This window comes from Meles meles, chromosome 7 (genome assembly GCF_922984935.1).
Source record: "Meles meles chromosome 7, mMelMel3.1 paternal haplotype, whole genome shotgun sequence".
Classification (NCBI taxonomy): domain Eukaryota; kingdom Metazoa; phylum Chordata; class Mammalia; order Carnivora; family Mustelidae; genus Meles; species Meles meles.
In genome coordinates this window covers 87,306,141-87,319,604 of record NC_060072.1, presented here as the reverse complement: position 1 = coordinate 87,319,604, position 13,464 = coordinate 87,306,141, and the positions used below count along the sequence as shown (strand labels likewise).

The following is a 13,464-nucleotide window of genomic DNA, read 5'->3' as shown; positions in this document are numbered from 1 at the left end:
ACCCTCACTCTTCTCACCCTCGACCCCCTTTAACAAACCCCTCCAGGGGCGCCTGGGTGGCTCAGTGGGTTAAGCCGCTGCCTTCGGCTCAGGTCATGATCTCAGGATCCTGGGATCGAGTCCCGCATCAGGCTCTCTGCTCAGCGGAGAGCCTGCTTCCCTTCCTCTCTCTCTGCCTGCCTCTCTTGTGATTTCTCTCTGTCAAATAAATAAAATCTTTACAAAACAAAAAAAAAAAAAAAAAAAACAAACCCCTCCACTATGTGTCCTCTATCCGCAGGTGGGTTCGGGAGTTTCTGAATGATGAAAACAAAGGCCTGGATGTGCTGGTGGATTATCTGTCCTTTGCCCAATGTTCGGTCATGTGAGTACCTCCCTGGGGCTGGGGTTGGGGACCGGCGAGGGAGGACACAGTCCCATTCTGATTTGCTGAGGAAGGGCGAGACTGCAGTATGGGAGTCCCAGGCCAGGAGGGAAGAGCCCAGGCAGTGGAGTGGGAGTGGGCAGGCAGCCAAGGAGACGTCTGGGATCCGTGAAGCAGGCCAGGTGGCTGGAGCAGAAGGTACATTTTGGGAAGCAGAAGGAGGAAGATATGGAAAGGGAACTCAGGACTAGAACCCAAAGGATCCAGGCTCCAGGCTGAGAGCAGTCCAAGGAAATGTCCTGGCTCCTGGGAGAGACACCCGGTGGGAGCCATTCATTTGCCTTTGGAGAGTTGAATCTCCTTTGGGTCTCCAGATGTGAGAGGGTTACTCCAGGTCATTGCTGAAGCAGAGCCCGGGGAGCAGCGGGCATGACCTTTGACCCAGACTGAAAATGAAGTATTCGGAGCCCTTTTCAATCAGTTGGGGGATGGGGGGATGAGAAGGTGGCATGAGGTTGTGAAAAGGAGCACTTTCGACTAGGACAGCCACAAAGCTGGTGGTGGGTCTCAGTTAGGTCCTTGACTCTCAGGGTGACCACAAGCACATTTGCATCCTCTTATAGAAAAGGGGATCCGTGTTCCAGGGTTGTTGTAAGGTTGAGATGATACTGTGTGTAAAGCAACTAGTAGTGTTGGGAAGTCTGTTCTGCCTCAGCTGCTTTATTGTTAATTATTGTTATTCAAGGTGGTGTAACCTACCGTAATTACCCGAATATAGGGGAAGAGAGATTTTATACTGATGGTTTGCGTGATGACTGGGGTATACTTCAGACTTAGAGCTAAGACTTCAATCAGCCCTTGGCTGACTGATCATCCCAGTTTGCCCGTGACCTTTCCCAGACTTGGCACCAAAAGTCCCAAGTCCTGGGGAACTCCTCAGTTCTGGGACTCAGTCCTAGCCTTGGCTTTCACTTTTGTTGTTACTGTCCTTACCCCATGACCCTTCTCTTTTGTCCCCAGATCTTCAGTCTTAGCTCTTTAGGGGTTTGAAGTAACGCCTCTCCTCTGTTTGGCCTGTCAGTCTTCCCAGGTCATCCCTCCTTAAAACCAAGAGTGGCCTACTCCCCGTTCCCATCCCTGCAGAATTCAGGCCTCGTGATCCTCCTCTCCCTTTAAAAATGACTCTTTTTATAGAAAGAAATGAAAAACATTTGCTGAAGTGATTTTTTTAAAAAGTCGGAGCTTTTATAGTAAAAAGATGTAGATCATTTTTCCAAATAAGCCTATCTCTCTCGTTCAAAAAGCAAACAAATCCCAGCTGCTTAAAACCAAAATACGCTGGATCCTCAGTCTTGCAGTATCCACAGCTGCGTTCTTGTCTCTGTTTTCGAAAGAAAGATTCAGGGTAGAGAGAGGGTGTGAAGGGGAGAGAAAGTGTGTCTTGGGAAGGGTTGGAAGGAAAAGGGTGAAGCCAAGCAGAGTTTGGGTGAAGACATTGATTTGTAAACTGCGTGTACCGATGCTAGGGAGTTTTCTTACTGAGGGAAGCCGCTGGCAAGGTTCCCTGTCAGGGAGCCTCCTCTGGTGTTTACTTGAGAGCCCCATTAAATTTCGCATCCTCAGGGCTCTGTAGTCTGCCCCTGTTCCTTTGGAACATTCGATCATCTGCAGATATCATTTCCTATTTCAGAAAGCCTTAGCCTCTGTGCCTTTGACCTTGGGGTTATGAATGTCTGAGCAGAAGGTTCCCCGGAGGAGGAGCCTGTAGGAGGGCCCCTGCTTGTTCAGTCCTTAATGACCTACTTTGGAGAAGAGGACAGGAAAGAAAAGTGGGGCTGGTTTCCCAGAGTGGGTATACCCTGATATGGGGATTCGTAATGGGCTAGGCCCCGGTGATCTCAAGCCATCCTCCTTGTTCTGGTCGCACTCCCAAATGGCTGGTGGCAGTCACAGAAGTACAAAGTGACAGAGAAACCATTCCAACTCCTGTAGGGATGAAGGACCCCAGTCCACACCCTCGACCTGTGATTTCTTCCCCCAGGGAAGCTGGAGCCCAAGGAGCCTCTATTCCAGAAAACCTAGCGGTCTCAAGTAGAACCACAGAAAACCCAGCCATTAAACCCCAGTGCTGGGATGGGACCATGGTACTCTTGAACCTAGTGGCTTCTCCCACTCTAGGTTGTCTGGGACCCCCATTTCCTTTCATTCAGACCTGCCCTTGGGAGCCCAATCCAGAACCAGCCAGGCCCCTGCAGGCCACTGAGAGACCCCTTTGGCCACTGCCGTTAGCCAACCAGCAAGACCAGCGTTGGCCAGTTCTCTACCACACTTCTACAGGGCGGGCGGATTCTCCACAAGGAGCCATGGCTTCCTTGAGATGTGGTCTCTAAGGCTGGGAGTGCAGAGAGATTCCCTTGGGGCCCACCAAGAGATCACTCCTAGAGTTGCCTGGTCAGCGGGGAGCCACAGCTTACCCCTGTTAGCACTCCCATCCCTGCAGGTCCCTCTCCGGGTTGCTCCCTGTGCTCCGCTGCCCTTGTCCTGTGTTGGTGGCCTCCCGACCAGGGTTGGGTCTCTGCTGCCCAATTCCGCTTTCTGTTCTTGCCATCCTTGCTTCTTACTGCCCTCGAAGTCTACAGGGTGGGGGTGGGCAGGCCAGGGGGCTTAGCACTGAATTTCTCCTGTGTGTGCGCTTGTGTGTCCTCTCCTGCTCCAGGTTTGACTTTGAGGGTCTGGAGAGTGGTGACGATGGTGCGTTTGACAAGCTCCGGTCCTGGAGCAGGTCCATCGAGGACCTGCAGCCACCCAGCGCCCTGTCAGCCCCCTTCACCAACAGCCTCGCTCGCTCTGCGCGCCAGTCTGTGCTCCGGTATGTGTGCTCTCGCTCTGCCCGCCTACTGCCTAGCCCCTAGTCCCGGTCTTGGGGGCCAGGGGTGAGTGCTCATTGCTCCTCCCTCCACTCTTGCTTCCAGGCTCAGCTCTTTTGCCCTCTGCCTGCCAGTCTGTCTCTGGTCTGTCCTCTCTGTCTCCTTGACTCTGCCCAGCAATCTGTTCTGGGTAAGTATATCGCCCTCGGCTGTGCCCGCCCCATCTGGGGTTCCAGCTCTCCCCTCTCCACACTCCCCCTCAAGGAGCTCCCCCATTCCTCTTTTTCATTCTACCATTCCTGCTGGCCTCCTGGATGGGACCGGCCCTCCTGCAGCTCCCTGGTCGTCACCGGTGATCCAGCTCCTGCCCTCATGTCTGTTGCCTTCTGGCTCTGCATTCTGCGCCATCAGCTGCTCCGAGACCAGCTCCCACCCAACCTGCCCACTGCTCACCTTCCCTTCATTTCTTCCTTTTTTCTCCAAGCCTGCCTTGTGTTCATATATATATATATATTTTTTTTTATTTTATTTTTATTTTTATTTTTTTTTGGTACTTTAGGAGCTGTCCTGCCTGGAGGCAGGTGGACAGACCAGATGACTTTTCAGAGCCCCTCCTACCCAGGGAGGCTGTCCTCTGGGCCCTGTGCCCATTTCTGTGGTCTGTGTCCCTCTTGTGGCCATGCTTTTCTCCAGGTTTCCTTTGGGTTTTGTCCCTCTGACCCTGCTTGTCATTCTCGTCATGCCTGAGCACACACCATTTGTGCTTCCTCTTTCTTTCATGAAACATCTCTGGGGCCAAGCAAGAGGTAGCCCCGGGCCCTCCTATTGTCTTAGAGTATCTGGTCTGCCTTTCTGGGACATAGAAATGGGATGGGAGCCAAGATGCTCCTGCCCAAGGGAATTTGTGGACGATGCAACGACTGGAAGGAAGAGGAGGGAAGGCTCAGATGAACATCTCTCTGGATCCATCTTGAGGCCCAGGAAGGCCTGCACACCTGCTGTTGTATTTCATAGGGCCCCTGGGCTCAGGACGGTTTGGGCACTGATTACAAAGCTGGGATCCTGGATAGTTATTCCCAAAGGCCAATGGCAGAGAGATGAAAACAGCTGAGCACCCTGACTGCCCCTCCCCTATCGCTCTCGAGGCTGTCAGTTCAAGACCCCCTGTTCCCCTTTCTGGGCGCTGCAGAGGCACAGCCAGCTGTCAGCTGTCAGGGTGATGGCAAGCACTCCTAGACCCTTCACCAGCAGCTCCCTCTTCCCCAGGTATAGCACTCTCCCTGGGCGCAGGGCCCTGAAGAACTCCCGCCTGGTGAGCCAGAAGGATGATGTCCACGTCTGTATCCTTTGCCTCAGAGCCATCATGAACTATCAGGTAAGCGGGCAGCACTAACTGCAGAAGCTCTACCCGACCCGTCCTGCCTCATCTGCTGAACTCAAAGAGCAGGGAGGGCACCCGGCCAACTGGAGGTCCAGGAGGTCTAGCAGGGAGCTGCCTTCCCCACCATCAAGGTCTTCCTTCCTTCTGTCCTTTCCCCTTGTTACAGTATGGCTTCAACCTGGTCATGTCCCACCCCCACGCTGTCAATGAGATTGCACTCAGCCTCAACAACAAGAATCCACGGTGAGTTCCTTCCTTCCCCTCTCATCCTGACAGTGCGCAGGGCTCTAGTTTCCACTTGGCCCTGACATGCAGTTGCGCCTGCCTGGCCTTGAGGGGCCTGTGGCCTAGGTCAGAGCCTTGGTTCTGCCCCCTCACCTCTGCCAGAGGACGGGGAATGTCCCTGAGCCTCGGTTCTGCTCCCTCACCTCCGCCAGAGGACGGGGAATGTCCCTGAGCCTCGGTTCTGCTCCCTCACCTCTGCCAGAGGACGGGGAATGTCCCTGGCTTCCCTCTGGTCTGCACAGCTCAGTGAGGGACAAGCCTTCCTTCCCCTGCTTTCTTTCTGAAACCCACTCCCCTCACTTCTGAGGCTGTCTCTGCCCTGAAAGGGCTCACCTTCTCATGGAGGCAAACCGTATGGCAGCCAGTGTGGGGAGCTAGGAGCTTAATCCTTTTTCTTCACCCCTTAGGACCAAAGCCCTTGTCTTGGAGCTCTTGGCAGCTGTGTGTTTGGTGCGGGGAGGTCACGAAATCATTCTTGCTGCCTTTGACAATTTCAAAGAGGTCAGTCTCCTACATTTGTGCGTGTGTTGAGGAGGTGGGGAGCCAGCTAGGGAAGCACCTCTTGCTCTGATCTCACACAGCCCAGTGATGATTTTCACAGCCTGTGCTTAACTAAGAAGACTGCCCTGTCTACTTTTTTTTTTTCCCGCACCTAAACGGGAACTTCCGCCTTACCAGATCTTATGGCAAGACATCTCCTGAATGAACCCCTGAAGAAGCCCTCACTTGAGGGATGCAGTCCAGTGACGCTAACCTAGCCATGCATCAGCCTATCTGAGCAGCTGGTTAAACTAACTCCTGGGGCGCTGAGGACCATTGCTTTAACAGGGCCCCCCAAGTGGCTCTGAGGCAGAGAACCCACTGGTAGAACCCAAGGCAGGCATGTTTGCGGTGTGGGGAGAAGGCAAGCAAGGGTTGTCCTGAGTTGTTGGCTGTTATTGGTGAGGGGAGAGGAAGCTCCTACTTGGAATTTCCCCAGCTTCTGGGCCTGACTCTGAAACCCTCATCTGCTTGAACATAGGATTCCTCGACGTCCAGTCGCAGCTGCTGGTCCCACCCCTTCCTCCTCTTTGGACCTCTTCCCTAGCATCCATTGTTCAAGCCAGGAAATGGCTCTTCCTCCTTGAAGCCAGAGGCTCAGCAGAGTCTCTGGACCCCTCTCAGCACAGGGGCTTTTCTGCACTCTCGACCCACTCCTGTGTCCCCACTAGGACCTCAGCTATGTCCTCCCACCTCCCTCCTTCCTCCCTCCTTCCTTCAATAACTGAGCAACTGTGTTTCTTCTTGGCCTACCCTCCAGAGGCCCCTAAAGGCCAGACTAATGGCCCAGGCTTTACTGGGTACCCTCGGCAAGTTGATGGGAGACCAGTGACCCAAGGCAATGGCAGGTCCCAGGCTTTCTTCTACTTGGAGAGCTTGTTACGCTTACAGGCTTTCTTCTATGTGTCGCAAATGTTTCCTTGCCTAGAAAGAGTCGTGGTTAAGCTTAGTCTGAACCAGTCCCTTTGCTGTGATATTCCTGGGAGCAGGGCTCAAGGGCTTAGGTTCTGCACGGGCTAGAGCTTCTCACTGAGAAAGTTTGCTTGTTCAGGTATGCAAGGAGCTACACCGCTTTGAGAAGCTGATGGAGTATTTCCGGAATGAAGACAGCAACATCGACTTCATGGTGAGGAGCTGGGCCTGAGTCAGGCGCATGCCCAGCAGGCTCCCATGCTCCTTGAGAACAGGCCCAAGCCAACAGCTTATCTTGATATTCTGTCTAGAAACTAGAATGATTCTCTCCACTCAGTAAGTGCTCCTTGTCTACTCACCTACCCCCAGAGACCTTTTAGGAACTTCAGGACAGTAACATTTGTGTGTCTTCGGTTTCCCTCCTTTCCCCCTTTGTGTGGCCTTACTGCACCTGATTTGGCTCCTTTCAAGCTGCTTTGCTTCACCCAACCTTTTCCTCTAGCCTCTCTTCCCTTCAGCCTCCAATCTTTAGTTACGTAGTGTTGTCTCCAGAAATACCTGCTGAACTTTAAAGGAAATCAGTTGTATCTTCATTTCTGTCTATTTCTCATGTAATTTACTTCTTTCCGTACACTGAATCTTAAGTTTGATATTTTTTAAGCTAAAATACTCTTATTGTTCCCAGAAAGACTTTTTAAATTCACTCTTTTGAGTACCCCTGTGAGGATAGTGGTTCAAACGCCCGGGCTTTGCGGTCTCTTCTGGCCTGCCCTGCCTCTGACCCTCTGGGCGGCTTCTCCCCAGGTGGCGTGCATGCAGTTTATCAACATCGTGGTGCACTCAGTAGAGGACATGAACTTCCGGGTGCACCTGCAGTATGAGTTCACCAAGCTGGGGCTGGAGGAGTTCTTGCAGGTGAGCTGGACTCAAGCCTCCGCCGGGGAGGAACTTGGGGGCAGAGGATCGGCTTAGTCCTATCACCAATTGTTCTTCTACAAGAGTCTAGTCGTGGATGCTGGTGGGACACTGCCTGTCTTTCCGCCGCCTGGGGGGGCCTGGGGCCCTCCTGCAGGGGGCGCTGTCTAACTTGGCAGCTCCATGGGGTGAGACTCTGCATGACTACAGAAGGAACTCCCTGGGTCTTCCCGTCTAGGAAGTGGTCATGGAGGGTGATGAGGGCCACGTCTCTGTCGGAAGTCTCCCCCAACTACTACCGTGTCTGCTCTTCCCAGAAGTCAAGGCACACAGAGAGCGAGAAGCTGCAGGTGCAGATCCAGGCGTACCTGGACAATGTGTTTGATGTGGGAGGCTTGCTGGAGGACGCGGAGACTAAGAACGTGGCCCTGGAGAAGGTGGAGGAGCTGGAGGAACATGTGTCCCACGTAAGTAGTCCTCTTTAGCTGCCAGAACTACTGCTGAGGGTGGGGAGAGGACGAGGCTGTCTCGGTTCCGTACTGAGGCCCAGGGAAGCCTCAGAACCTGATACACTCTGACCGATGCCCGGGATAATTCATAGGTTAGGACACACACTGACCTCTAGGACTGGACGTGAGGTGGCCTCAGGCTTGAGAGAGTCAGATGTGGTCTGCTTCACAGAGTCTCAGACCCTGGGCCCATGGGAGTGATGCAGAGAAGCCACCGGGCCCCTCGGCCTCGGGAGCTCCGCATGCAGGAGTTGGGCCCAGGTCCTGACAGAGGCTCCGGCTGTGCAAAGCACCCAGGCTTTAGGGCCAGCGCCAGACCTGCTCTTCCCATCCTGCAGCTCACGGAGAAGCTTCTGGACCTGGAGAATGAGAACATGATGCGTGTGGCAGAGCTAGAGAAGCAGCTGCTGCAGCGGGAGAAGGAACTAGAGAGCGTCAAGGTACCAAGTAATCTGGGGAAGGGAGGCCCTGACTGGTGCTGGGCATCAGGGCCTGGGGACCTGACTTGGCTTGGCTTTTCTTTTCTTTCCTTTTCTTTTTTCCTTTCTTTCTTTCTCTCTTTCTTCCTTTCCTTCTTCCTTTTTTTTCAATATTTCTCTTATCAATTTGTTTTTTATCTCTTTGCTTTTTCTTTTCTTTTTGAAGATTTTATTTATTTATTTATTTATTTTTAAAAGATTTTATTTATTTATTTGTCAGAGAGAGAGCACAGGCAGGCAGGGTGGCAGAGGGAGAAGCAGAGGCAGAGGGAGAAGCAGGCTCCCTGCTGAGCAAGGAGCCTGATGCAGGACTCGATCCCAGGATGCTGGGGATGCTGGGATCATGACCTGAGCCAAAGGCAGCCGCTTAACCAACTGAGCCACCCAAGCGTCCCAATTTTATTTTATTTATTTGACAGATCACAAGTAGGCAGAGAGAGGAGGGGAAGCAGGTTCCCAGCTGAGCAGAGAGCCCAATGCGGGGCTCGATCCCAGGGTCCTGGGATCATGACCTGAGCTGAAGGCAGAGGCTTTAACCCACTGAACCACCCAGATGCCTCCTCTTTGCTCTTTCATACAGTCAGCTCCATCCTATTATAAGAAATGCATCTGAAAATCATAGTTTTTTATTTGGCTTTTTTGTCTTGAGTCATGCCAAGTCTTTGAAAATCCAGATCTTGGTTCATACTTGAGGCACTCAGAGGAGGGTGGGCTGATGACCACTCCATTTTTTAGTTGACAAAGGAACCTGAGTCCAGAGTGGGCCAGATGCTCACAGAGAAGGGTGGGAGCAAGGGGGTACCTGCAGGCACCTCTGGCATCCAGGCCTCCTCCTACCAGCCCCTCTTACTGCTTTTCCCTCCCCTGTGTAATGGGCAGGCTGAGTAGCTCAGAGGCTATCCACCAGGTATCCTGAGTTGGGAGGCCAGGGCTTGATACACATCCGTCAGGACCCTACTGAGAGTCTGGAGTGCTGTTCTAGGGAGTATGGAGGATACAGAGATGGCTAGGGCAGGGTATTGTCCACAGGGGGCTGCCCAGGAGTGATTATACAAGGTCAAATGCAGTGGAACAGTGGAGGCCCAGAGGGCTGAGGATGGTGTGGCCGGCTGGAGTCAGGCCCGGGAAGTGTGCCCAGTAGCAGCTTCTGGCCCTGGCCTTGAGGAACCAGTGAGTCTAAGGCCGGGTCCGAGAGGAAGCACCCTGGAGAGTACCCTCTGGGCCAGCGGCTCTGTAGCTCACCTCTTGTTCTGTGCAGTCCAGGCTCCCCGGCCCCCGCCTGGGTTCCTGCTGCTCTCTGCCTCTGGGTACCCTCCCAGAGACCCCAGTGGAGAAACCTGGAAGGGCCACTCTCAGGGGCAACGCTGGCTATGCCTTCCACTTACCCTTTCCCCCACTGTCTCCCACTAGGAGACTTATGAGAACACGAGCCACCAGGTACACACGCTGCGGCGGCTCATTAAAGAGAAGGAGGAGGCCTTCCAGCGCCGATGCCACTTGGAGCCTGGGGCGCGGGGCCTGGAGTCATTGGGCAGCGAGGCTCTGGCCCGGATAGGCCCTGCAGAGCTGGGTGAGGGCGTGCTGCCCTCTGACCTGGACCTCCTGGCTCCAGCCCCGCCACCCGAGGAGGCCCTGCCGCTGCCTCCACCGCCAGCTCCTCCCCTGCCCCCACCACCGCCCCCGTTACCAGGTGAGGAAGACTGTGGGAGCCCTAAGGGGCAGCCCCATCTCAGGACCACACCGAAACCCCAGGTAGCGGTGCATCCCTTAGGGAGAAGCCAGGGACATGGGTGGAAGGATGTGAAGTTGGGTGGGAAAGCGTTGAGGGAGGGCAAGAGTCTCAGGTTACTGGGGAAGGGGTATCTAAGGGTAGACGTGATCTATTGTAAGGATCGTAAAGGAGCCGTTCCTGATTCTTCTGAGGATGGCCACGGAGGGGCTCAGACCAGAGCAGGAAATAGTGGGCCAGAGGCCAGCAAGACCTGCCCTACCAGAGTTAGGACCCCTGGGAGCCACAGGGGCAGGGATTCACACATTCTCTTTCCCCTGGAGACTTTGCAGACAGGTGGGGTGGCATTAGGGAAGGGATCTCTGAAGAGTCTTTTAGGCCCTGGGTCACAGTGGCATTTCTTTTCCCCCAGATAAGTGTCCCCCAGCCCCACCTCTCCCTGGCGCTGCTCCCTCTGTGGTGTTGACAGTAGGCCTGTCAGGTGAGTGCCCCCGAGCTCTGGGCAGGGCTAGTGGGACGAAGGGAGAGTGTCCTCAGCCCTCACTGATCTTCCTTCCAAATTAGCCATTCGCATCAAGAAACCCATCAAGACCAAGTTCCGGTTGCCTGTCTTCAACTGGACAGCATTGAAACCCAACCAGATCAGTGGCACTGTCTTCAGTGAACTTGACGATGAGAAGATCTTGGAGGTAGCAAGGCCTGGAGCCCTTAGCGGTGGGGCTGTGGGCTGGGGACCAGAACATGCTTTTAGCCAGATCTCTTGGCCTTAGAAATGCCGTCAGACTCAGATATCTGTGCACCAGAGCTGAGCAGACTTCGGGTGCACTGCCTAGGGGGTCTTCTAGTCAGATAGCCCACTGCATTTTCCCTTCTCGTCACCCCCTGCCAGGACCTAGACCTGGACAAATTTGAAGAACTGTTCAAGACGAAAGCCCAGGGCCCCGCTCTTGACCTAATCTGCTCTAAGAATAAGACAGCGCAAAAGGCCGCCAGCAAGGTGACCCTATTGGAAGCCAATCGTGCCAAGAACCTGGCCATCACCCTCCGCAAGGCTGGCCGCTCGGCAGAGGAGATCTGCAGGGCCATCCACACGTGAGGCTCCCGCTGACCTCATCCTGGTCCCAGTGAGATGGCAACCCAGTTCTCCACCCGGGATCCTGGCCTTCCCTGGATTCCAGGGCATCAACATCTCACACTCCTCAGTCATCCCCTGGTTTGGCCAGAACTCAGTGCATCTGTGCTGTGTGCCAGGCACATAGCGAGGTGCTGGAGATTCAGCTCAGACCTTTACTCAAGTTGCTGCCAGTCTCTGGGGAACAGTCCCGTAGCACCAGGTGATAACCACCCAGGTGGTGGAGGTATAGGCAGCTTTGGGGGAACAGAGCAGGGCAGGTAGCTGAGCCTGGTGATCAGGGAAGGCTTCCCAGAGGAGGTGAAGTCTCACCTGTGACCTGACCTGAGGAAGTAGATGAAGTCCATTTCAGTGCCTGGAGGGAGAACATGATGCCCTAGGGACTGGAAATCGACTATGACTTCAGTGTAGGAGGAGAGTAGGAGAGACAGGGTAGACCCAGGTGGGCAGAAGTCTTGCAGGCTGAGCCTCGTAAGCCATGCTCAGGTGTAAAGATTTCTCCCTAGGGGTAGAGGGGAGACACTGAAGGGTGTTTAAATAGGCCATGGAATGTTCCCCTAGGATGGTTAGTCATGGTCTGATAGTGAAGCAATGGGCGCTCAGCCTCTGGCTGCGTCCTGCTCACAGAACCCACCCTCAGGCCTTCCAGGGCCCAGAGAATAAAGGGGTGTTGGATACCGGGCAGACACAAGACCTGAGGTGGCTCCTTCCTCCGACTCAGGTTTGACCTCCAGACACTGCCCGTGGATTTTGTGGAGTGCCTGATGCGCTTCCTGCCCACAGAGGCCGAGGTGAAGCTGCTGCGGCAGTACGAGCGGGAGCGGCAGCCGCTGGACGAGCTGGCGGCCGAGGACCGCTTCATGCTGCTCTTCAGCAAGGTGGAGCGGCTGACGCAGCGGATGGCCGGCATGGCCTTCCTGGGCAACTTCCAGGACAACCTGCAGATGCTCACACCGGTACAGCCTCTGTCCAGGTCCCCCAGGCCCCAACCCCACTCACGAGTCCCCTCCCCCGCCCGCCCTGTCAGGCTGACTTCGCCCCATCGTGGCCTGGGCTGACGCGACTCTTCATCTCGCCTTCCAGCAACTCAACGCCATCATTGCCGCCTCTGCCTCTGTCAAGTCCTCCCAGAAGCTGAAGCAGATGTTGGAGGTGGGGAGGGGTTGCGAACACCCACACGCGCCCCTCGGCCTGGGTGGAGGGAGGAGCCTGCAGGGCCTGGCCTGACCTCCTCCCCTGCATCTCTCGGACAGATCATACTTGCCCTGGGGAACTATATGAACAGCAGCAAGCGAGGTGCTGTGTACGGCTTCAAGCTCCAGAGCCTGGATCTGGTAAGACGGTGGGGTCAACTCTGGGGCCAGGAAGCCTGAGGAGCTGTGGCATTCGGCCCTCTCTCTCACCACCCCTCACCTGCACTCTCCCAGCTGCTGGACACCAAGTCCACTGACAGGAAGATGACATTGCTGCATTTCATTGCCTTGACGGTGAAAGAGAAGTATCCAGACCTGGCCAACTTCTGGCATGAGCTACACTTCGTGGAGAAGGCTGCAGCAGGTGAGGGGAGCCTGGCCTGGCCAGCCTGCCCACGTGTCTAGCCCAGGACAATCCCAGGAAGCTCAGGAGAGGGAACACTTGGGTCCCTTCAGTTTTCGTTATCTCCTTTCTGACCCCTTCAAAGCTTTCCGCTGGGGCCATGGGTGGGGGCCACCCCAAAGGGAGTCTTCCTGCAGGCCCCTGCCTGGCCCAGGCAGAGGGACAGAAGCAGCTCTCTGCTCCCAAGTCCCCCAGGCTGGCCCTGGACACTCTGTTTCCCTGTGATGTTTGAAGGGCTTAGAAAAACCATAAGGTCCCCACAGACATAAGGCAGCTGATATTTCTGCCCCAAGCCCAGCAGCCTCTCTGGCTTGCCTTCTTGTGCTATCTTGCCCTGGGGGTCATGAGCTCATAGCCCCCATCCCTTTCCCTTACCTCTGTGCAAGCCCTTTTAGCTGGGTATATGGTTCTCGGTGGCCACCGGGTGGCTCAGGAAGCAGGTGCATGAGAATCTGAGGCTGCCGCCAAGCAGGCCTCAGCCCAGGCTCTGGTGACCACAGTGTCCCTGGAGAACGTGCTGCTAGATGTGAAGGAGCTGGGCCGGGGCATGGAGCTGATTCGGCGGGAATGTGGCATCCACGACAACAGCGTCCTTCGGAACTTCCTCAGCACTAACGAAGGCAAACTGGACAAGCTCCAGCGTGACGCCAAGACAGCCGAGGTGGGCGAATGGTGGAGGCAGGCGAACAGCCAGGGCCAAGGCCCTGTGCCCCTCCAGATGGGCTTTGTTCTGCTTCTTGGACCAAAGAACAACT

The 13,464-nt window shown here is 55.0% G+C and overlaps 1 protein-coding gene across 5 annotated transcripts in view; it reads left to right on the top strand.

Moving 5' to 3' along the window:
* Positions 1-13,464, top strand: part of FMNL3 (formin like 3) — a 53,952-nt gene that overhangs the window by 37,067 nt on the left and 3,421 nt on the right. For 2 of the 5 annotated variants that reach the window (XM_046011501.1, XM_046011500.1), the window contains exons 5-22: positions 281-364; positions 3,081-3,233; positions 4,498-4,606; positions 4,779-4,855; positions 5,305-5,398; positions 6,489-6,563; positions 7,154-7,264; positions 7,582-7,731; positions 8,112-8,213; positions 9,663-9,942; positions 10,394-10,462; positions 10,546-10,670; positions 10,871-11,073; positions 11,835-12,069; positions 12,197-12,265; positions 12,367-12,447; positions 12,541-12,670; positions 13,210-13,370. In XM_046011501.1, the coding sequence (XP_045867457.1) occupies positions 281-364; positions 3,081-3,233; positions 4,498-4,606; positions 4,779-4,855; positions 5,305-5,398; positions 6,489-6,563; positions 7,154-7,264; positions 7,582-7,731; positions 8,112-8,213; positions 9,663-9,942; positions 10,394-10,462; positions 10,546-10,670; positions 10,871-11,073; positions 11,835-12,069; positions 12,197-12,265; positions 12,367-12,447; positions 12,541-12,670; positions 13,210-13,370 (2,308 nt within the window). The remainder of the gene's footprint in view (positions 1-280; positions 365-3,080; positions 3,234-4,497; positions 4,607-4,778; positions 4,856-5,304; positions 5,399-6,488; positions 6,564-7,153; positions 7,265-7,581; positions 7,732-8,111; positions 8,214-9,662; positions 9,943-10,393; positions 10,463-10,545; positions 10,671-10,870; positions 11,074-11,834; positions 12,070-12,196; positions 12,266-12,366; positions 12,448-12,540; positions 12,671-13,209; positions 13,371-13,464) is intronic. The other 3 variants (XM_046011504.1, XM_046011503.1, XM_046011502.1) reach the window with 2 other exon arrangements.